We start from the raw sequence: 24,303 nt of genomic DNA, 5'->3' as shown, positions 1-24,303 counted from the left end.
TGGACAGACACAAGCTGATAAGAGGAAGAAACAATTTTAACCATTAAAGCAGTTAAAAAAAAAAAAAAAACTAGTACCAAATCCCATAAAGAGGCCTTTAAAACCCTTTCAGTAAGTTCAGTAAGGAAACCACTGAATGAGAAATGCATAGTCTCCACCCAAATAAGCAACCAGATAAGCAATTTTTTTTCAACTGACTTTGTTTAGTTTTCTTAAATGGTAGATGACTTAAGAGTAACATCACCTAAATCAGCTAGCAGAAAACAAAAAGAGGGAAACCAACCATGTTAAACCAATATTGTTCATCCTATTAGATACAATCTGAGAATGTTTTAGGAAGATTAACTTGAAACAGTGCACTTACATTCTCCAAACACCTCTGAATCTCATCTCATTGAACATGCAGAATGGAACAATCCCTCTGAAAACGTGACCATTTTAGGAAGGACTAGTGCTTTTAGTGATGCTGTTAGTGTTAGATGCTTTTAGTGTTGTTTGTTTGGTTGGTTGGTTTGGGGGTGTTTTTTTTCCCCAATAATGGGAGGGGCAAGCTTTATCTAATGGAGGTCTAGGGACTCACATAGCGTCACACAAGGCACCACGGCTACTCCGAGACTGAAATACATTGACTTCTATCCAAGATATTAATGTTCAGAACTCTTTTTAAAATGTTAGATTTCTAATTCAACATTTAATCAACCACCTCCCTATAAAGGTAATTTTTTTTTTCAAGAATAAACTAACCTGAGTGGGCAAGAATTAATTTCAACTCAATAGTATTTTCAGTACTTAGAAAACTTTTTAAAACTATTCCGATGGTTTAAAAACTAGTAAAATGATACGAAATAAAAACAGACAACAACATGAATATGTATATAGTCAAGTCCGATGAAAGAATCATTTCAAGAAAGTAGACTATCACAGACTTCAAAGGGATGTTTCCCATTTAAAAGAATGTGATCACCAACTATGAAAACACATTTTAAATTCTGGGATTTTTTAAAAAATTCTTAGTGGAGGAATAGCTGTGATTAGAGTTTTTCTTCTCAGTCTGTGATCTCCTATCCTATTGGGTCCCACTCTGCGAATTTGGGTCAAGCATCAGTTATCCGTTTCTTTCATCACAATTAGTGGAGCTTTGTTATGTCAAAATAAGGTTGGAAAGATTTTAATGTTGCTTTCATGGGAAATAAGATGTACTGGTTACAAATCCAACCTCTCCCTCTCCAACAAAGAAAGAAAGAAAGAAAGAAAAATTAGGTGCTTTGATTTATATGATTTTTTAAAAAATGGATCAGTAGTATGGATCTCATGATACTGAACACATTTTTATTTTCATCATCGCATAAACAATATAATTAAGCACCATCCATGGTACAGATCAATGAACCAATCAAGCAATATAACTTAAACTTTGTGAATAGTCCTTCATATCCCTGGATTCCACCTCCAAATAGTAAAACCAATTTGAGATGGAAAATACTATGTGTGTTGGTGGTGGGGGGGGAGGATTCTAGAAAGTTCCAAAAAGCAAAACTTGAATTCTCTACACAGTGAGCACTACAATAAACCCATGAGAATGACATGCAGCCACTCCCTGCTGTGGTCTCCCACCATTGAGTCCCATCCCGGGCCCAGAGTCTCATTCACATCCTCTGTAGTTAAACTACAGCTGCTCTGCACTGAACATGTGGAAACTTTGTTTTCTTTGTCTTTATCTCCCAATCATACAGTACAACAATTACTTATAGAGCATTGACATTGTATTAGGTATTTTGAGTAATCTAGGGATGATCTAAAGTATAAGGGAGGGTGTGTGTAGATTATATGCAAATCCTATGCCATTTGACATCAAAGACGTGAGCATCCACAGACTTTGGTATCCACTGGGGCTGGGGAGGTCCTAGAACCCATGCTTCATGAGTACCGAGGGATGAATGTATTCAAATTGGTCTAACTTATCTGGTGGAGCTGTCAATGGGCGTAACATTGATTTGGACACTTCTTTGTCAACTACATAGCATGAAAACAAAAAGAAGCACATTGGGGCCACACTCATCATACCCTGTAAAGCTCAAATTGAGACTGGTCCCACTTAGTAAGCATTTGACAAGCAAGACCCATTTTATATGTCTCACGTCAACTCTGTGCCACCTCATGAAGATTCTAGTACTTTCCCCCTTTGGTTTATACAGAACAAGAAACTTGCCCTAGGGTCACCCAGTTGGGACATGACTGGGCCTGAATTTGACTCTCAACACACGGCCAAGCTGATTCTTGACATCTAGCAGTGTGATCTGATCTGATCTGGACATCCCAGGGGCCCTAGGTCATTGTAGGTAGTTACATCAGATAATTCAGTGTTAAGCAGGGAAAAACAGCACTACCTTCAAAAGCATAATTCCCAAACCTATATACACTGCAGCCTACGAGATAACCTCTGCTATCTGTTTTAATCACTCGTTATCAGAACTTGGTTTACAGAGACAGCTTGGGTGGGTCAGGGCCCACAGAAAAGGGCAACTGACAAACTTAGACGTTAGCTAAGACAGATGTGTCTGATGCTCAGTCCTTAAGTCTGAGATCCTGAAGTCTCCTTCCAAGAGAGCCTGCTATTCTCGGCTGCTAGAAGAGCAGGCTGACCACTGCCTACACCCTCTGTCCAGGCCTGTCACTCTTGGTCACCAGCCTGGGGCCTCCACATCCAGAACTCCCGGCTATGTACCAGCAGCCAGATATATAATCCCCAAGTTGTCTTCTCAAGGAGCGGAGGATGGGTGGATGGAGATGGTCACCCCCTTGCCCTCACCTCCGAGGGAGTATCCCTCTGACCTGAGGAATTTCAGTGACCTGCACTGCTGAAAGCCATAGCCAAGTAGGAATGACGCATGGCATTTGGGGTTGAAAGGTGGCCCTGCTCAGGGATTAGGGTGGCTCCGGGTTTAGGGTGGATCCTACTGGGAATAGGGCAGCTCCAGGTTTCTGGCATATCCTGCTGCCTCAGGCGCCCGCTCCTTTGGAGTTCCCGTTGAATTGGCGCGCGCGGAGCCGGGTGGAGGCAGTGTGTTCCGGGGAAGTGTGGGTAGAGTGTCGGTGAGGGTTCAGGAATAAAGAGTTGCTGTTTGAATCTACAAGGTTTTTGTGGTGGCTCGGTTATTTTGTGCCCAGCCAGACTGTGGTACTGCACAAATCACCCAGCAGACACTCCCAGACCCTCAGGAGAGCCCTGGCCAGTACTTGCCATGGGTTCAATAGTGTCTCCTGAAAGAGCTTCTGTTGAAGTACAGCCCCCAGGGCCTCAGAATGTGACTATATCTGCAAACAGGGCTACTACAGACAATTAGTGAAGATGAGGTCATTAGGGTGGAGCCTAATCCAGTGTGACTGGTGTCCTTACAAAAAGAGGAAATTTAGATGCTGATGCACAGGGAGAACTCTGGAAAGCCTGAAGTTCTGCTGCCACGTCCAGGAACCATGGGAAGCTGGGAGAGGGGCCTGGGACGGATGCTTCCCTGCACCTTCAGAGGCACGTGGCCCTGTCACCACCTCCATCTGGGACTTCTAGGCTCCAGAACTGTGTGACTGTACATTTCTGTTGTTCTAAGCCACCCGCATCTTGGTGCATTGTTAATGGCAGTGCCTGGAATCTAATACAGCACTTGAGGATTATGGCAGCTGGTCTGTCCTGAAACCTGTCTGGGAAATTCTTTCCAACCCCGTCTGCATCCAGGCCATCAGGTAGTTAAAAAATAAACCACAATAACCCCTGGACTGACTTTGCCCTGTGCACGCAGGGCTCAGGAGGGCCTTATTATGAGAGGCAAACTCAAAGAGGAAACCTTTGAACCATGATGAAACCTCAAAAGTGCAGCCAGAGCTTCCACATAGATCTTCCTACCCCCAGATTGTCTAAGTAGCCACTGTCAAGTGAGAAATCATGACAGGCACAGCACCGTTGTGTTCTGGATCATTGTGGTTGTTTTGCTTGTTTGTTTTAATCACTGAGACTGGTTCTACCCTAACCAATCCTACAATTTAGTGAGGAAGTCAACAATACTCCTTAATGCCAAGATGCCACGAGGAACTCGAGGGGGGATGCAGGAGGCAGAGCAAGGAGACGGACAAAGTGCTCCAGGCTGGGTGGATGGGGGCAGGCTCTGTGGCACACATGGCATTTCAGCAGACAGGGCTGGAAAGGCACAGCAGAGAGCAGAGGCAGCCACGGGTCCCCACAGAGAATGGAGAACCCACCTCGCCGGCCCCAAGCCAACAGCGCTGGGGGAGAAACTCTCAAGTAGCACAGGCACTGCCTCAGGAGCCCCGGACACAGGACTCCATTCAGACTTTGCTCTGTCGATTATCAGGGAACTGGTCATGGTTTTCTTGGCGGGACTGTGGAATGACAAAGGTTTGTTCTAGACGGGATGGATTCTGCCACGAGGAGCTAGGGGAGAGGGTGAAGGAGGGGAGACCAGACCATGGCAGAGTCACTGAGCAACAGGAGAGAAATCCAAAGAGAGCCAGAGGTGGAACTCCCAGAGGCCTGGGGAGGATGGAGGAAGTAAGATAGTGTGGCCTGGAGAAGCAGAAAATGGCCAAGAGGGAAATGGGGAGATGGAATGCTCAGGGGTAAGGACAACAGACTGGATTTAGAGCATACTGTGGGATGAACTGGGTTCCCCCCAATATAGATGTCCAAGTCCTAACCACAGGACCTCCAAATGTGACCTCACTTGGAAATAGGGTTGCAGATATAATCAGTTAAGAGAGATCATTTAGGTGGACCCCTAGTCTGATGTGGCTGGAGGACACACAGACAGACAGAGGAAAGGCCACGTGCAGATGGAGGCAGAGATAGAGTGGAGAGGGTCTCGATCTGCTTTCTGTTGCTGTAATACACTGCGTAATTTAGAAAGGGAAGAAATTTATTTAGCTCGTGGTTCCTAGAGAAATTCAAGAGCAAGGAGCTGGCTGCTGCCTGGCTTCTGGTGGGGGCCTTGTACTATGTCATAACATGGCAGAAGATCAGAAGGGCCAGCAGATGCGTGCAGAAGACAAACAGAGGGCCTCATCCCGCTGCTAACCACCCGGGTCCCAGGTGAACAGCATCATCCACTCATGGGTCGGAGCCCCATGACTGAACACCTGGAGTCCCACCTCTCAGTACTGTGCACTGGGGACTAATTTTCCAGCACGTGAGTTCCAAGGAACATATGCAAACCACCCCCAGTAGCTAACACCAAAGGCAGCCAAAGGCTACTACATACACAGGCCACCCCTAGAAGCCAGGCAAAAAGCCTTCCTCTAGGTTCAGAGGGAGCGCAGCTTGATTTCCTACTTCTGGCCTTCAGAACGGTGAGCAAACATCTCCACCATCTCCATGGCCTTAAGCCCAGCCATACCCCTCATCTGTTGGACTTTCTCACAGTGGCCCCAGGAAATTAATACAGAATGTAGTGAGGTCAGTCCAGCAGGGAACTGTCGCCAGCCTGGACTTTTAAAATCCTTTCCTCCATGGAGCCAAGGACAGAATGAGCTTTTTTCCTCTTATACTTAAATACTTGTTGGGAACCATGCAAGGGGGTGATAACAGGAGCCACTTGGAATCATTAAAACTGATTCCACAATAACACACATGAGAAATGCTCATAACACTCAACCACAAAAGACAAGAGGCTCACCAATGGCGTTCTTTTTATTTTTAAAATTTTTTAGCTGTAAATGGACACAGATATTTATTTGTTTGTTTTTATGTGGTGCTGAGGATTGAACCTAGTGCCTCACGCGTGCAAGGCAGGTGCTCTACCACTGAGCCCCAGCCCCAGCCCATAAACGGTCTTCTTTATGAGGCTCCTCACAAACTATTTAGGCAGGTCAATGGGAAGCTTCATGGGTGGTGAAGGGGCTCCACTTAAATATCAGATCTCTTAGTTTTTACAAGACCTCTCTTTTCTCAAACTTTCCAAATACTTCACTTCAGGCAGAGCCAGTGTGACATTAGTCATCCTCGCCTTACTTCTGGAACACAGGGAACAGAGGGCAACTCAGCCACCTGGGGGTCCAGGCGCAGCTCTTTCCCAAAGTCCAAGGAATACCAATGCCCGGACAGGACAGTCAGGCCGTATCCACAGTTGTACGTCCACAATTCAACCAATCATGGATGGAAAATATCACACCTGTACTGAATATGGACAGACTTTTTCCTTGTTATTATTCCTTAAACAATACAACTATTTACAAAGCATTTAAATTGTATTAAAAGCTATCTAGAGATGATCTGAAGTATGTAAAAGGATGAGCACAGGTTATATACAAATGCAACACTTATTTTGCTGTATTTAAGGGACTTGAACATGTGCAGACTTTGGTATCTAAGGGGATCTTGGAACTAACCCTCTGCAGATACCAAGGAACAACTGTGTATCTCTGGGCCCTAAGACCCCATCCCTTCCACTGCCCCTGGACTTTGCCTGTCTCTTGCTCTTTGATTTGAGGGGCCGACAATCCTTCTTTGAGATAGTAAGAAAAAACACAGCATAATGCTATGGGTTGAATGGTGTCCCTCATCCAAAAACAAACACAGGGGTCCTAATCTCCACTATCTGTGAATCTGCCCTTATTTGGAAATAGGGTCTTTTCAAATGATCTAGTTAAGATGAGGCCATCAGAACAGGCCTTAATCCAATGTAACTGTTATAAAAGGCAGATACACGCAACGTGAAGACTCAGGCAGAATGCCATGCCAAGCCAAGGAACACCTGAGGCCACCAGAAGCTGGGAGAGAGGCCGGGAGAGAGGCCTTGAGAGACCCTTCCTCCCAATCTTCAGGAGGAACCAACCATGCAAACCCCTGATCTTAGACTTCTGGACTCCAAACTGGGAGACAATCAATTTCTGTTGTTTAAGCCACACAGTCAGTGGTTACAGGAACCCCAGAGAATGATCACCCATGACACCATGCTACTGGTAATGACAACTTTATTTAGTGTGAACACTTCGGGAGCCACATAGCATAGCCTTTTAGACTCATGCAAATTCTATGCAAACTAATCACATGCAAATATCCCATAAACAATTAACACCAACACCTTTATGGGCCATTTTAATAATTTTGTATATCTAAAACGTGTCCCTTAAGAAATTCCCATAAACTCAAAACCCTTCTTTTTCCTTTTTCTTTTTCTGATGGTTGTAGAAATATGCCAGGGAAATCAAGAAACTACTTCTGGAACTAAATATTTTCAAGGAGGAATTTTGTGCCCCCCATCCCCCTTCCACCTAATCAGACAGCACAGGGCACCACACCGCACAGCAAACCAGCAGTCTGCCAGCAAGATCCACTCCTGATTCCAAGGAGGTTGCTTCCGGTACAGGTGTCCTGGTCTAGACATAATATGGTTCAGTACAAAGCAGAAATGAACAAGCAAGGGCGTGAGAGGCAGACCCCAGGTTCTTTCCCACAGGAAAAAAAGTCGCTGAAGAAGGAAAAGGATCTCACAAGAGGTCTTAATAATTAACTGCAGTGTCCCAGCCTCATTCTGGAAGCCTTCGCCTGAGCACTCAGTACACCCCGAGAATTTGGATTTATAAACGTGGCATTGGCTTGTTTGGTGCTTGCCATCACAAAGCACCCAAGACAGGGTGGCTTATTCAACAGAAATGTATTTCCTCATCCTTCTGGAGATCAGAAAGCCCACAATCAAGACACGGACAGCATTGGTTTCTCCTGAGGCCTCTCCTGGGCTTGCAGATGGCCACCTTGTCCACGTGTCTTCATAGGAACGCTCCACCCCAGCTGCCCCCATGTGTGGCCAAATTTCCTCTTCTTACAGGAGCAACAATCATATCAGATGAAAGCCCATACCTATGACCTCACTCCACCTTAATTACCTCTTTAAAGACTGTATCTACAAAAAAAAAAAAAAAAAAAATCACATTCCAAGGTCCTGGGAGGTAGGACTTCAACTTTTGCCTTTTAGGGGGACACAATTCAGCAAGGCCAACACCTTGACATATGCAAGACTTGTTAGGTCTAGGGTGACCCTGGCTCCACCTGGGCCTCCATGTGCGTATGCTCAGAATGACAGCGTCTCTGGGGTCACTGCAATACACTAAGTACCAGCCTAGGAGTCTCTCTAGAAGCGGAAGCCATGCTGAGCAGCTATTTTTAAAAGGTTACTTTTGCCTAGGCACCAGTGAGGCATGGCCCACCCAGCTGTGTGTTATAAATCATAAGTTCCTTTCCTAATGCTGAAATTTTTCCTCTGTCACAGAGAGATGGATGTGCCTCTCAGATTACACACAGAGAAACCCCAAACTGCCACATTCCTTTCCCAGAGAGAGGAAAAAAAAAATCCCTGTTCAAAGGCTCTGGCTTTCCATTCTCTCCATTTACATGTAATTGTCACAGGTCCCTTATTAAATTGTCACACTATTTGCTCATCCAAGAAAGAAATAACACAGAGGGGGGCCCACGAGCAATCGTCACTTTGAGATTTTTTCTCCCTGAACTTGTAGCCAGGGGTCTCTCAGGCCAGACTGAACAGCTGCTTCAGCTCTTAACACACAGGAAGTCTGAGCCCTGGGCCCTGCATCAGGTTGAGTGATGGCTCCGGAGACAGAAGGTGATAGGTCTTGAGGGTCCAGTGCGGGGCATTTCCCCAAGACCCTAATTGTTATATATGCCGCAAGATGTCTTGTGTCTCGCTGGTAGCGACTGACACAGACACAGTGAATTTATTTCTCACCCAGATTCTTCGTCTTGCTTTTCTCCTTCTCTTCTAAAGCAAGCAGCAAAGTAGACTGCCAAAGACAGACCAGGACCAGTTTTGCAGATTTTCACTTGAGATATCCGGAAGTCCTGGAGTATTTAATCTGTCACCCTAGTAGGAAACATTTCCTTTTGCACTGTGACAGCATGAGTTCTGTCTGTGATTCATGCCCAGCTCCCATTCTACAAGGCAGGTTCCAATGAGAACACATCTGATTTTTGGACCTATTTATAGAGTCTTTGGTGCTTTAGATGCCAGTACCCATTGGAAAATACTACTGGGCACAGAAACCCAGACCTCTCTGGGCTTGCCAGCTTCTGTGCCTGGAGGAAAGGGCAGATTTTTCTCCTGAAATGGGGCTGCTTGCTAAACCATGCACCATACAACTGGATCCACTCAAAGAGGAAGCATTTCTCCAACTGGTCCATCCAGAAGAGGAGACTTCTAATGGGTCCACTTGAGGATATATCTTCTTTTAACTGGCCTATTCAGAAGGGATGCCTTTTTCTATTCGGTCTTCCCAGGGTGATGCCCTTTCTAATTGGTTTGCCTAGGTATAGCTTTACTGATCTGTACAAAAGTCCCATACAGGTTATCAGCAGCTCCACGAGAAGAAGGCAATCACGTTTGAATGAAAAATAAATTGTCATCTGGATAGTCAGGGAAAGGTAATATGTGTTGGTACTTTTTTGGTTTTTTGTTGTTTCTTTCTGCAGTGCTGGGAACGGAATCCGGGCCCTCACTCATGCAAAGCACGTGCTGGACCACTGAGCTACATCCCCAGTCCTGTTTTAGTTTGTTTTAAAACGAGTTATAACTGGGAAATTTCCCAGTAAGGAGAAGCTTGACCTCACAGTCCATTTAGCAAATGGCTTTAGATTAAGAAATAAACTTTAAGATGACCTTTACAGAAACACAAAGAGTTTCCCAGGAGGGTAGAGGGAATGACACGGAAAAGGATGGAGTCATCAGTGTTTCTCTCTTTTTCCCTTTCCTGTCTTCCTTTCCCTTCCCCTAGGCCTGGGATGCCCTTCCCTCTGCAACAAAGAAGTCTCAGACATGCTTTCTTTCAGTTTGACATTTAATACTTTAAACTCCAGAATTAGTTCTAATCCAAGAAGCATTCCTGTCCCACGGGCAACAGGAGAGACCCTGACTCAAAATAGAAATTAAATAAATAAAGAGTTGGAGGTGCTACAGTGCCTCTGAGTTCAATCCCCAATACAAGAAAAAAAAAAGAGTTTTGAATGCTGTGCCCAAGATTACCCAAATACTAAGGAGCAAAAAGATGGGAACCAAAGCCATCATCCCTAAAGCCTATATTTTAGTGTACATGTCACCATTATGCAACAGATTAGAGAACACAGGCAAAAGTCCCTACTCTACTGGTTTAACAGTAACTTCAAAGAATGGAATGCTATCAAAATCAAATTTTTAAAGACTATAAAGGAACATGGGGAAATGTTCTATTATCAGTGAAATAAAGAATACTTGCAACACAATGTGAACAGTGTATTCCAATTTTGGAGCATATGAATTCAAAGGGGGAAAAAGAAAAATTAAGTGATCTACAACAGAATGTGTGATTACAGATGATTTTTATTTTCTTATTTGTGTTCCTGTTTATTTTCCACAAGGAAGAGGGATTAGGGGAGGGGTCCTGTTTAATTCACCGGAAAGAAAATTAACATTTTTTGTAAGTCATCTAACACAGAGGGGGAGTCAATAGTGAAGCAGGATGGGTAAAGCGCACGGCAAGCCAAGAGTAGGTGTAGGGGGTATTTTTAAAAAGCACATTATAATTACCAAATATTAGGCCTCATGGAACAAATATTAGCCCAGGATTCATTTGAATGTGTTAAAAACCTCAACTATTCCAAAATGCACCTGTGACTGAATTGATTAAAGGAATCTTATATTGCTAAATACTTGGTCAAAAATACTTTTTTAATCATTATTTGAAAACATTTAGGTGGAGGGCACTCAGTGGCAGAACGCAGGTGGGGCATACACAAGGCTTTGGGTTCTACCTGCACCACAGCAAAGGGAAAAAAAAAATCACAGTTGATCATAGGAACCGCACTGATATATTGGACAATTTATCTGTGCTTAAGTACATATGCCGTTGAATAATAAATCCCTTCAAAATCTGGAAGACATTCTTCATCTGATTATTAGAATTAAAAAAAAAAAAATTATTCCAAACACTCTTAGGTACTTTATCAGCTGCTTTAATGGCCCTCTATGATTTAAAAAAAGCGAGAAAGATTAAAAGAAAAAAAAATACTTCAACACTCCATTCCTGATCTAAGAAAAAGCATCTCAGAGTAATGAATTAGATAGGAGCACAATAGTCACATAGCACTTGCCCTCCAGAGGGAAATTCAAGTTTTATTACATCAAATTGGCCTTGAAACTGCAACTACTGCTCACAAATGTTAGTTTTTAATAGAATAAAATGTCATCCTATGGGAATGACACATTACAAACCTGCAGAAGTGTTTTCAAAACAAGCTTTCTTTATTCCTATTATTAAATGTAAATGTTCAACGGAGAACTGAGTCATAGACTAGTTTCTCTAATTAAATTTTTAATCTGGAACAAAGAATGCACTTGGAAAGCTAGACTTCTATATCAGAGCAGCAGGAATTCCAATGAATACCCCGATTACATAAGTGATAACACTTATCTTCATCCATTTGGCTTCACTGAAGCAGGGCTCAGATAAAACACTAAAATATTCAGATCCCAGACTCTACAGCCAACTTTCCTAAAGTTTTACTTTCACCCCAGGCACTTCCTCATTCCATTTGTCTCTGATGTCCCCTCTCAGCTCAAATGAGAACTATGCAAAGGCTTGAAAAAGCTGGTGTAGTTCCAGATGGTCTGTATATTAAACTAGGAGACGCACCAGGTAGTCTATTTTGCTTTTAATGAACATTCTGTGTCCATTCTTGTAGAGGAGGGTTGAACAAACAGACTCCAAGGGCCTGTACATTGTGCTACTTAAGACACACACTTGCACTTAAGACACACACTTACTACTGGATTCAAAAACCTCTCTCCTCCCCTAGGTTTTTCTCCCTCCAATGAAAAAGAGAAACTAAATTTAGACTGAATGCTAACTTGAGAAACTCAGTCTCCCCTGCTTCCTTCATTGGGAAAGTCTCCTGCAACAAATTTATGGCATGATAAACTTTGCATGGTATTCTGTAACTTATATTTAATAGTATACATACAAGTGCATATGCATTTGTGCATACATATGCTACACACAGATACCTTTGTGGGTGTGTACCCAGAGAGAGAAATACATATTGGCTCAAGCTCTTCATCTCATAGTAAACACACAAAAGTAAATAAATAGCAGACCAGAACTGCAGGTGCAGGAAAGTGTCTCTCAGGCCCCAGACCATGTGGAGGTTACTGCCTACAACACCCATCCCAGCAGTTATGTCCAGGGCTTTGAGCTTTCATTCATCACTGATTAGTGACCTAATTAGCTGCTTACTAATTCTTTCATTTGGAAACTCTTTGTTAAGACTCCAAATACTCAATCTGGTTTTGCCATTATCTGTTGGTTTTCCTAAAATGTGGGGCTTTCTGTATTAAACTTGAGATAGTCCTGGGCAAATCAGGACACTGGTCAATCTATTCTGCAAAATAAGGACAACAGGACCTACCACAAAAGGCTGTGTGAGGTATATATTGTCTTTTGCAACCAAACATCGAGGACAAGGCCCAGCAGATGATATGCAACCTATAAAGGTTAATCATTATTCTTGTTATCAGTACTGTTACCACCTCATGGTCAAAGAAAAGAACATGAGCTCATTTCTTCACGGAAGGTTTTCCTTGGTTCAGTGTTTGGAGATCCTGCTCCAGGAAGATGAATCTGGACTTTCTCCTATCATCCCTCACTGAGACAGCAGACTCTGTGGTGGCACTCTGAGCTTGGTGGACACCCATTCTTGCTGCACACAGAGCTCTGGCAAAGAGCAGATGACCAAGAGAAAAGCCTTATGGAACAAAAATGTCCAAACAGGGTCAGGAAGATGGCCTGACAACTTACCCAAAGCCATGAGGTAGGATGTAAGACAATTAGAACTCGGGCAGGGGATTAGAGCAGAGGTACGGCAAGCAGGGGGATCAAAATGAATCCAATGGCTCAGAAAATGGGCAAGAGAAGCAAGCAGGATTATAAAATGTTTTGGCAGGAACTTGGCTTTGGAGACTAATAAACTTATAAAAAAAATATAGTCAAAGAGACAGACGCCAAACCTACATATATCTCCATGGGAAACATCCAAAGAAATGTATGTTTGCAAATAGCAGCTTCTCCCATCTGTTGCAGTGTTGGTACATTTCTCAGGAAAGAGCTGAGGGTCCATTAGCAGTCCTGTGACACTGCAAAATATTTGTCTGCTTCTTGTTGATCACCTGTCACTCAGATCCTCAGGTGCCTACCTTAACAAATCTGTGCAGAAAGCATGGTTATTTCCAGGACAACATTTTCTACAGAGCGCCAGCCAAGCAACCCATTCAACCTCAGGCATTCGTTCCCAGAAGCAGCAAGGAGCAAGAGAAACAGAAAGCGCCTGCAGATCCATAGCCTGCCAATTTGTATATTGCCATCCAGGAGGCTGTACGCATGTCCTGGAAGATGGAAGGTTTTTCTTAGATCCATCCCAAAACTATTTACCCAACGCCTTCTCTGTGCCAGGTACTACTCTAGGTGGCAGGGATAGAGCAGTGGTCCACTTTCACCAGGTTTACAGTCTAGTGGGGGGATGAACGAAAAGCACATCGACACAGAAATACATACTGTGTTAGTCAGCTTTTGTGTCGCTGTGACCAAAAATATCTGACAAGAACAACTTAGAGGAGAAAAAGTTTATTTGGGGCTCACGGTTTCAGGGGTCTCAGTCCACAGGCAGCCAGTCCATGGCTCTGGGCCCAAAGGGAGGTAGCACATCATGGTGGAAAGGACCCAGCAGAGGAAAGCTGCTCCCCTCAAGGCAGCAAGGAAGCACAGAAAAGGAGGGGGAAGGGGCCACAAGGAAGATGCACCCTTCCAGGGCTCACCCCAATGGCCCGACCTCCTCCAGCCACGCCCCACCCCTCCAGCCACGCCCCACCTCCTCCAGCCACGCCCCACCCCTCCAGCCACACCCCACCTCCTCCAGCCACGCCCCATCTCTCCAGCCACGCCCCACTTCCTCCAGCCACGCCCCATCTGCCCTCAATCACCACCCAGTCAGTCCATTCAAACTAGGATGAACTGATTAGGTCACAACTCTCACAATCCAACTATTTCTCCTCTGGATATTCCTGCATTCACACAGGAGTTTTTTGGGGGGGCAACTCATATCCAAACCATAAAATATACACAGGGTCAAATGAAGGTAAGAGTCAAATTGTGCCCCCTCAATTCTTAAATAGGAATCCTAGCCCTCCATACCTCAGAATGACTTTATTTGGAAACAGAGTCTTTACAGAAGTTACCAAGTTGAAGTGAGGTCATTAGGGTGGGCCCTGATGTAGTAGGACTAGTGTCCTCATACAAGGGGACACTTGTTATGACAGAGACAGACAGGCCTCCAGGGAAGAAAATGTGAGAAGACACAGGCAGAAGTCGCCATTGAGAATTGGAAGAGGTTGGAACCATCCTCCTTCAAGGCTTTCAGAGGACCAGCCCTCCCCGCCCACAACCTTGACCTTGGACTTCTAACCCCCAGGGAACCCACAGCCTCTGCTGTTGCAGACACCCTGTCTGAGGCAGTTAGTTACTGCAGCCCAAGCAGCAGTGAGAAACGCTCTGAGGAGAGCAGGGGTGACAGAGGACATGGGCATTTCAGGGACAGCTGTCAGAGTGAGGCCACGCTGATGCTGATTCCGACCAGCAGACCCAGTGATTTCCCCACCACTGCTGCTCCCCGGGGGCCTCTTGGTAGGAAGAACTCAGAGTGCCAAGGCATATTTTAACACGTGTGCACACAGCTGACTTAGTGCATTCAGTGTCCAAGTTCCATGGTGGTTCTTGCTCCTTAAAAAGTCATTTCCCTCTACATTCCCCCTTTTTCTTTGTCTTTGTCCCTTTGGGATGTTATAACAAAATACCATAGAACGAATGGCTTGGCAATAGCAGAAATTTCTCTCTCACGGTTCTGGATGCTGTGAAGTCCAAGATCAAGGCTTTGGAAGATTTGGTGTCTGGTGAGTCTGCTTCCTGGTTCATTTAAATGGTTTCTTGTTTTGTCCACACACCGTGGACAAAATTAATTCCTAATTACAGATAGGAAGCAGATCTAATTACCCGCCAAAGGCCCCATCTCCAAAGACATCACATCTCCAAACAACCAAAGCAACAATCCACCATAAACTGTATTGCCTGTTTTATGAAGAGGTCATGAGACATAGATGCCTCTTTGGCTTATCCCAGCTAGGGTCAAATATGCCAATGTCCACTCTTGATCATGCCTCTCCCCTGAAAGCCAATCATGGCAGGGCTGGGGCAATAATCAGGCATGCTTAGTTTAGGGTCCTGCTTGTGCCATCAACCCACCTAACCTGAGTATGATCTGCAACTTTAGCCCAATGACACTGATGCTAACAAATCAAGGAGACTCAGACCATTGTCCCAGTAACCCAGAAACCTCTCTGCAGTCAGTACAGCTGACAATGAAGCAGTAGCTCTTAACATTTTGGAAGCAAGTAACTCCTCATAAACCCTCTCCCCAGAAATATGATTACATATACAATCTTTAGAGGTTCATGGACACCCAACCCATCAGTGGTCCTCTAGTTAGTATAATCCAAGGAAGTAACCTCTGCAGATACCAAGAACCACCAAGACACAAAGGCAAAGAATAAATGAGGAACAGGGAAAGATGAAGCAGCCTGCAAACCATATCACTCAAAGAGAACTAATTTCCTTAATATACAAAGAGGCCTGATAAATCACTAAGAAAAAGACCAAACACCCAAGAGAAAAAATGAGGACTAAACATGAAAAGTGAACAGAAATGAAATGTAGATTGCCAAGGACATGTGGGAAATATACTCGATTCCCTTGTAAATAAGAGAAACTATAAACAAGATACCATGTTCAATCTACCACATTGGAAAAGATCAAAAAGTATAAAAATATCCTTTTTGCTTGCAAAAATGCACAAAAAAGCAGACACCCTAAAACAAGTTGTTGTGAGTATAAATTGGGACATCCTCTATGGGAGACAATTTGGCACTATTTATCAACAGTTAAAACAGACATATGAATTGGCCTAATACTAAGATATACAGAAAACACCCCTCAGATATACTAAAAACATTTACAAAATAACAAATGGATATATATATATATATATATATATATATAGATATATATATATATATATCTCACAGCATAATATGGAAATAACAATTCCCAAAATGGTTAAAATCTAAATATCCACTAACATGGAATGGTTAAGTCTGTATATTATCTCCATATACTGAATATTATGTAGCGTTTAAAAAGAATGAGGCAATTCTGTAGTAGTTCTAGAGAAGACGTATTGCTAAGTTTAAAAAAAAAATGTGGTACTGAAGAGCATGTACAGTGTAAAGACACATCTGTCCACACCCACACGTTTACAGATATGCACATGGGCATGTGTGTATATGGGGCACCTCCAGAAGGATGCATGAGAAACTAGAACCTGGGGTCACCTCTGGGGACACAAGGACCTGGGAACAGAGGCGCATATATAAGAGGCAGCTATTTCTCACGGTGAGCTCCCGCAAAGACTTTGAATTCCAGACCATGAATCTGTATGACCTATCCCAAAACGTCACCAAACGCATCATAAAAACACACACAAAAAAAATGATCGCAAAACAAAAAGAACCCAGGAATTAGAACTGCGTGCTAGGGCAGAGTGGGCACAGTAAGGCGATAAGAGGACATCAAAGGTGGTTCTGCCCTGAGCCGTCTCTCGGTGTGCATCAGAAGGTCTGAACTGGTACTCTAGTTGTCAAAACCCATTTCCCACCACCCCCTCAATGACTCTGATGGCCCAACTCATGATGAGGGGAGAAGGGTCTCTCCCACGGAAGGCGATACCATCTCTGAATCAGGCACACAGGTGACAAGTCAGCCAGGCTCTGTTGCCACCAAGTTCTTCCGAGAAAATACCCAGAGCAAAGGGAGACTTCAACCTACAAGGACCAAAGAACACGAGTCTCAAACACTGAAACTGAAGAGAAAGGAAAGGCCAAGTTTAGATCCGAGTGGTGGGAACGCGGAGCCTGCCCATCAGCCACCTTACTGGAGCAGGAAGTGAGGAAACTGCCCCGCTGTGCTGGAGATGAAGAGCCTGGCTCCAGCCCAGTCCCTCTCAGCAGGCGGTGGATGACTCCCCCAGCTTCCTACTCTCAGCTGTGAGACCTTCCCAGGAACTGCCCTTAACATCTATCCTGTCCAGGGTTATGCTGCCTTCTCAGGGCCTGATCCCTGAATGTAATAAAGGTCCAACGTGGACCAGGGCCAGCTGGGCTCTAGGGCTCACCCCGGCTTAGGCAGAGCTTTGCTCCAGACTGCATGAGAGTCTGGCTTCTCCTTCTGCACACTGCTGCTCTGTCCCTTCCACCCCCTCCCCCACACCCTCTCCCTCACAGGTATTGGCCCTGCTGTGTACTCCCTGAAAGCACATTCAATTCCTTCCCAAGGTCAGTTTGCCAGGAAGTCACCTGCAACACTATACTAATGATCTAAGGGGTCCTGGGTTGAACTGTGCTCCCCTTAGCCCCAAGAGATATCTTCACGTGTCTGTGAATGCTATCTTATATGCAAATAGGATCTTTGTACATTTAATCAAGTTAAGATGAGATGATACTAGATGAGGGTAGACCCTAAATCCTATGGCTGGTGTCCTTATAAGGAGATGGATAAGGAAATTTGGAAACAGAAGAGATACCCAGAGGGAAAACCATAGGAGATAACACAGATTGGAGCATTGAAGCTACTAACTAGGGTTTCCAAGGACTGCTAGCAAACACCAGAAAAGCCAGAAGAGGCAAGGAAGGATTGTCCCCTAGAGCAGTTTCAAGGCATGCATTGTGGACTTCTGGCCTCCAGAACTGTGAGTATAAATTTCTGCTGTTTAAACCACACTGTTGGTGATCATTTGTTATAGTCATCCTGGCAAACTAACAAAGAAAGTCAGAGAGTAAATCTACTCAGAGCATCTGTTACGGTTTAGATATGAGGTGTCCCCCAAAAGCCCAGGTATGCGATAATGTAAGAAAGTTTAGAGGTGAAATGATTGGGTTATGAGAATTTTAACCTACCCGGTGCATTAAGTTAGCTAGGTGGTTACTGTAGACAGGTAAGATGTGGCTGGAGGAGGTAGGTCACTAGGGGCATGCCTTTGGGGGTATATATTATGACCCTGGTGAGCAAAGCTCTTGCTGCTTCTTGATTGCCATGTCCTGAGCTGCTTTCCTCCTCTACACCCATCCACCATGATGTTCTGCCTCACCTCGAGCCCAGAGCAACAGTCGGCCATCTTTGGACTGAGATCTCTGAAACCATGAGCCAAACAAACTTTTCCTCTTCTAATTGTTCTTGTCAAGTCTTTTGGTCACAGTGACACAAGGCTAACCAAAATAGCATCCCTCTCCTTAGGCAATGCAAGTTAAAACACCAGCAAATTGGTTCTCACCTGCCCAAGGTTGCTGCCAGCATCTAATGAGAAACTGCAAGGCACATTCTCAATAAGCCATAAAACTCAATACCACTGGATGATAAAGGAGAGGTGAAAGCTCTCTAGAGCAGGTTTGCCAAGGCATCAAACTGCACAGGTAGCATTCAGGCCATGAGTTACTCCCTCCTTCCTGCTAGAACCTTACTAGTCAGTAGCACCCCCATCAGAGAGCACGAAATTCAGTGCAGGTCAGCTCTTGAGAGTGGCCAGCGCGCCCTCGCTGAGCAAATGAAGTGTCTGCAGCACTTAGCCAAAATAAGTCTTGTCTACTGGGTTGCAATTAGCCGAGAGAGCAAGTCTCTAGGTTTCCATGAATAACCGAGACAGGGTGTATATTCCCAGGGAAAGGATACTTCCAAGTCCAAACTGCCTTCCTACAGAAAACACTCAGCCTGCCCATCTCTTTGGGTGGGCATGTCTGGCCACTCCCAACCCCTCCTGGGAAGGTAAGCTCTGGGATGGATGATTGCCATGCTGCTCAGGGACAATGGGCAGCATGCACAACTCTCTATTCTTGCAGACCCGAGTCTGATTGTTATGTACAGGAACCAACTCCTGCAGAGAAAATGTAGGGTTGTACTCCTCTTTGTGGGCACCGTTCTGCACTGTTACGCTGACTCGAAGCCACCCTTTGAAGTCCCTGGGACCTGTATCAATGAACACTAGGAACCCAGCTCTATGTGCCAATTTCCACCATTCCCAAGTACTTCAAAAAGATGAGGCAGGCAGAAAGTTCAAAAGAATGTGCCCGCAACTGCAGCATGCAATCTGGGAAATTATAGGCACTGCCTTGTCACCCAGGACACACTGAGCAGGTGCTTTTGCAAACGCCTCCTTCTTGCCAAGAAGTCCCTGCTGGGGATTAATAGGAATTTCCAGTTCTCTAAGCATTTCTTGTTCCCAGAGCTATTACCCCTTAAATTTCTAGCACTTAAAAAGAAATACAGGATTTAACACCTGTTTGTTTCAGAAATACTTGCTAAAAACAGATCTGCCAAAAGGCCAACTCTAAAATTAGTCATATTTCCTGCTCTGCAAAACATAGTAAATTGTATTTTTAGTAACTCCTTCACTCCAGGTATCTGTCACTGTCATGCTCTATGCGTGATTATTGACAACTTACTAAGTGCGCAATCCTTATTTTTAGCCCCAAATAGATAATGAAGTGATAAACAGGCTTTTTTTCTTTCTTTAACCAAAGGTTAGAACAAGATATTTAAACATCCTAACTAGTAATTATGTACCCAATTTTGCCTCTTAATCTCAAAAGAAGGTAATGGGTGACTCTGGTTGCCCTTATAATGAGTTTTGCCTGCCTTTCAAATCAGCTCTACTCTCAATACACATTTACACTTTGCTCAATAATGCTTGTCTAACTATATTTTATCAATTTTATCAAATGTGATAATAATCTATTATGGGCCAGAGACTGTGCATTAGGTGTCAGTTACCAATACCAGGGGCAGGAAGCACACGTGCTCCAGGTTTTCCCAAGTCCTTACTCCATGCTCCTGCTCTGCAACTTGGTTCTCTGTCTCAAAGTCATTGAGATACTTTTCAGAATCTAATTCTATGATCATTTTCCTGGTCTAAACATCAACTCAGTTCAGCCCTGAATGAGAATGTACCAATTAACAATTTCATAGGCTCAAGCGAATATTCATTTTTAAAGCCAGATTTACAGAGGTTACATTAACTCAAAACCAGAGGGGGCAAAATCAGGTCTCAGCCTAAAGCCATCCTTTCTTTTCAAGCAGTAAAAGGGCCATCTAGATTCAAATTACTTCCAAACAAATGACTTCAGAGGACAGAGCAGGTAAAGGACTGTCCTGCAAGCACCAGTAGCAACAGAGGCCTCTGCATAAGATAGGATCAAAGCCTGAAAGAAAGTCAGGAAAAAGTGGTTCCTTTGTCATGGAGACTCACAGTAATTCCAGGCAAAAAACAGAGAATTTCACTCACAGCGTTTTGGAAATGTGCTTCACACTGAAAACGCACACAAACATCACCACCATCACCACCTCCCCAGATGCCTTCGACCACCAGTACTCCAGATTTTGGCAGAAATCACCCAACACAAAGTACACAGTTTGAGATCATAGCTATGAAACAGGAGAAACCCAGGGCACCCCTCATCTTCTCTTTCCCTATCCTGTTGCATGAACTGATTTTCCAAGATAACCTGCCCTGAATCCTTCCATTCCGGGTGGGTGAGCAGGATACATCTATTTCTAAATCATGTTCATGATTTCATTTCCCTTTCCATATAGCCTGTTTCCTTTAAAAAGGAAGTAGAAGCCAGGCACCATGGCACATGCCTGTAATCCCAGCGGCTCAGAGGCTGAGGCAGGAGGATCGCAAGTTCAAAGCCAGCCTCAGCAAAAGCGAGGCGCCAAGCAACTCAGTGAGACCCTGTCTCTAAATAAAATACAAAATAGGGCTGGGGATGTGCCTCAATGGTTGAGTGCCCCTGAGTTCAATCCCTGGTACCCCTCCCCCCCAGAAAATGAGAAAAGTACTTTATCTAAAAAGTATGCACCCCAAGAAAGGAGGAAAAATAGGGGAAGGGGGTTGCCTTCCAGGTTCCCTTCATATCAAGGTCTGCCACTGATTGATCTGCTCACTTCAGTACAGCTGAAGCCTGTTCCTTCTAAAAAGGACTTGTGGTTGCAAACAGCCTGAGGTTGCTTTCACCTATGTTTTGGTCCAAACTTATTAAGGCAATACCCAAAACAAGAGTGGGAATGGAGACTCATTAACTCTGTGATCTTTCCCAAGCAGAGTCATGCATGCAAGAGCTCCATGCCCATACACACACATACACACACAAAACCACCACACATTTTAATCTCTACAATCTGCTAAACTCCACATCTATTAGTTAAGCATTAAAGGTGCTGAATTTGGGAGATAAATGCTATGAATGACACCATTGTTTCTTTAAAGCCAGCAACAGAGTGTACTAAAATCCAGATTTCTCCTAATGCTTACTTACAGCCATGGAAGCACTGGTTCTCACGCTGGAGAGAAACAGAGCTGGAAAACCAAGTTTTTCAACATAAACATCCCTCCCTGGCCTCTGCCTCCCCACTAGGAACCACTGTCCTTAACTAGATCACATCAATTGGTCCAGGGAAATAATTTCACATCCAATTAATACCTCCTCTCATTGCAAAGATGAAGTAAGAATCATCAATTAAGAAAGATAAAATGGGAGGGGGAGGAGCGGAACACTGGGGGTGTCACCCAGCTCCTCATTTGTAACTCATTTGGGCCACAATTCCCTGCATTCCAAGGGGGCCCAGTAAAGGGCTCCAGAACCCAATCACTCCGAGTAGCAGAGTATCGAGTAGCGGCTGAGCTCTGAATACATCCCCAGGCAGTTCAGCAAGGCCAAGAGCTTTATGTTATGAAGCAAAAATGTACCGGTGAGGAGCAGAAGCACAGCCCAACAAGGGAAAGTGGAGAGTAGCCAGAGAAGCTGTGGGCAGGGCAGGGAGATGAGTGTACTCCCAAAGTGAACTCATAATGTTTGCCACTACCCGGTTTGCATGGGACTCACCTCTTTTTTTTTTGCTACGTTTAGAGAGGAAACATGCAGGACCAGACAGAATCCTATACATTCCAAATGAGATAAAATGCTACCACCCATTTACACAGGGACAGAAGTGAGCTCGCCAATTAGCGCGACACCCATGTGCCCTGAACAGACCCACCACAGGTAAGGAGGACAGCCCACTCTAACCAAGAAGTAAGGTGTTCCTTGCTCCCTTTGGAGTAGAAATTCGGAGGGCTTTGATTTTTTTTGTTTTTGCTTTTTTTAAAATTTTTTTCTTTGAAGATTACTGTAGTGAGTTCATACTGGACCCTCACATTTCATAAGAAGTCCAGAGCACCTTTAAAACTCCTCATTCTTACCCCACTCACCCAAAATAAAGGAGTCCCCCCATCGAAATGGCTACAGAAATAAACGACAATTTACAAGGATGATGGGGGTGTGCACTCAAATGCAAGGGGCTCCAGAACAAGGTGGGGAGTAGGGAGGGAAACTAAAGGTGAGGAGCAGCTGGGGCAGGAAGGCAGGCAGGGCAGGAAGGGCACAGGTTCACAGCAGTCTGGATGGAGGATCCACTTCTGAGGCCAGAAGGGTTTGGCTCTCTAGCTACTTGCCCAGTTAGGAAGCCCTGAGCTTCCCTCCTCCCTCCAAGAGGGGCTGCTCCCCTTTAGTGTGAGCAAGTCCCAGCCTGGGGGGAATCTTGAGTCTTAGATGACATAAGCCGGGCAGCCTGGAATAGCTCCAAGTCTGGGACAACTCCCTGCCTGGGACGCCTCACAGCCGGGGTTGACCCAGCCTCAAAACTAAGTGGTCTCTAGGGTTTCTCCTCAAGTTACACCTGGCCTGGAAAGGGATCACCTCATCCCACTCTGACTTGGCTAGAGAGGTGTCCCTCCGTGTCTTGAGGAGGGCCTCTTTTACTTGCCCCTTTTCTAGAAAGATAAGAACACAACTCCCAACCTCTAAAGTCTGTGTGGATCTATACCTGCAAGAAGCAGGGTCTGCACTAAAGCTGCCACCCAGGGATGGGGAATCCAGGGGTGGGGGGGGGAGGGGAGAAAGGGGTAGGGGTGAGCATTGGCTGGTGCTCATGGGATGCAGATGTGGGAGGGGCAAATGGAGAGAAGTGCAGGTTGAGGAACAGACTGGTGGAGTGTAGGGAGGGTATCTGAAATCTTCTGTGCACAAAAATCCCCTAGCTGCCCCAGCCCAGAGGTGAAGAGGAATATCTGTAGGGTTTCAGCCTTTCCCCAGCTCCTCCCCAGAGCCTAGAAAGGGATCAAACCCTAAGCCACCCCTAAGGCCGGCTAATCGGCCCTTCCGCCTCGCCCGGGAGAGTCAGGTCCTCTATCTCTTATTCTTGCCTCTCCAAGGATCTGTCTCCCCTACCCACAGAAAGCACAGAGTCCCCGAACTCCTGCGCCCTGACCCCCCTGCTCTGGTGTCCGCCAGGTGGCGCCTTTCGAAAAGCAAAAAGGATACGTGGGACCACTTCGGTCGCCACCCCCCACCCCGCCCCAGGAAAATGACCCCAGATCACCCATCAGTAGGTGCCAGATGACCCCCTACGGAGAGGGTTGAGTGCGCGTTTAGCTCGACCCCTCTTTTGGCCAGAGAGAAAAGCCAGGTGGAGTGGGGGGCGCCTGGCCCGGGACGATGCTTTGGTACTCCCGGTGCCATGCTCTCTGCAGGGTCCGGCCGTCCGCTCCCTCCCGGAGCCCGTAACCCGCGGGCCAGAGGCCGGCGCCCAGGAAGCTCACCTTCTCTCCGGTCAGCACGTGCAGCCCCTCGCGCACCTTGGCGAAGGAGCCCTCGCCCAGCTTCCTGCTGCCGATGAGGTAGTTGCCCACGCGCTTGTGGTGCTGGAAGTCGCGGAGCCGCTCGCGGGGCACGCCGCTCACCCAGGCCGGCAGGAAACTTCCCTCACAGGCCGCCGCCGGCCTGGCCGCCTCCTCCGCGCCGCCGCCACTACCCGGCGCCGCCGGCTCGCCCAGGAGCCCATCTCCTGCCGCCGCCGGCATCCCGCCTGCCCGCAGCCCGCGCCGCTCGGACTAGGCTCCCGCGCGTGCAGCTCCTCCTTCTCCGGCTCCCAAGCTGCCCAGCTCCTCCCGCCGCCACCCCAACCACGGCCCCGCCCGGCCCGGGTCTCGGTGCCCAGCTCCTGGGGCCGCCGCGCTCACGCCCCCCGCGCCACCGAGAGCAGCGCGCAGACAATAGCGGCCGCCCAGGC

General features: G+C 45.7%; 1 protein-coding gene across 1 annotated transcript in view; it reads right to left on the bottom strand.

Annotated features, from left to right (window-relative positions):
• The window catches only part of Hunk (hormonally up-regulated Neu-associated kinase), a 95,391-nt gene extending 71,297 nt beyond the window's left edge, over window positions 1-24,094 (bottom strand). Inside the window, exon 1 of the mRNA XM_026393590.2 lies at window positions 23,834-24,094. Coding sequence (XP_026249375.1) covers window positions 23,834-24,094 — 261 coding nt within the window. The remainder of the gene's footprint in view (window positions 1-23,833) is intronic.
• Between the last annotated feature and the right edge of the window lie 209 nt (window positions 24,095-24,303).

This window comes from Urocitellus parryii, chromosome 2 (assembly GCF_045843805.1).
Source record: "Urocitellus parryii isolate mUroPar1 chromosome 2, mUroPar1.hap1, whole genome shotgun sequence".
NCBI lineage: Eukaryota > Metazoa > Chordata > Mammalia > Rodentia > Sciuridae > Urocitellus > Urocitellus parryii.
This window is presented reverse-complemented; position numbering and strand designations above follow the sequence as displayed.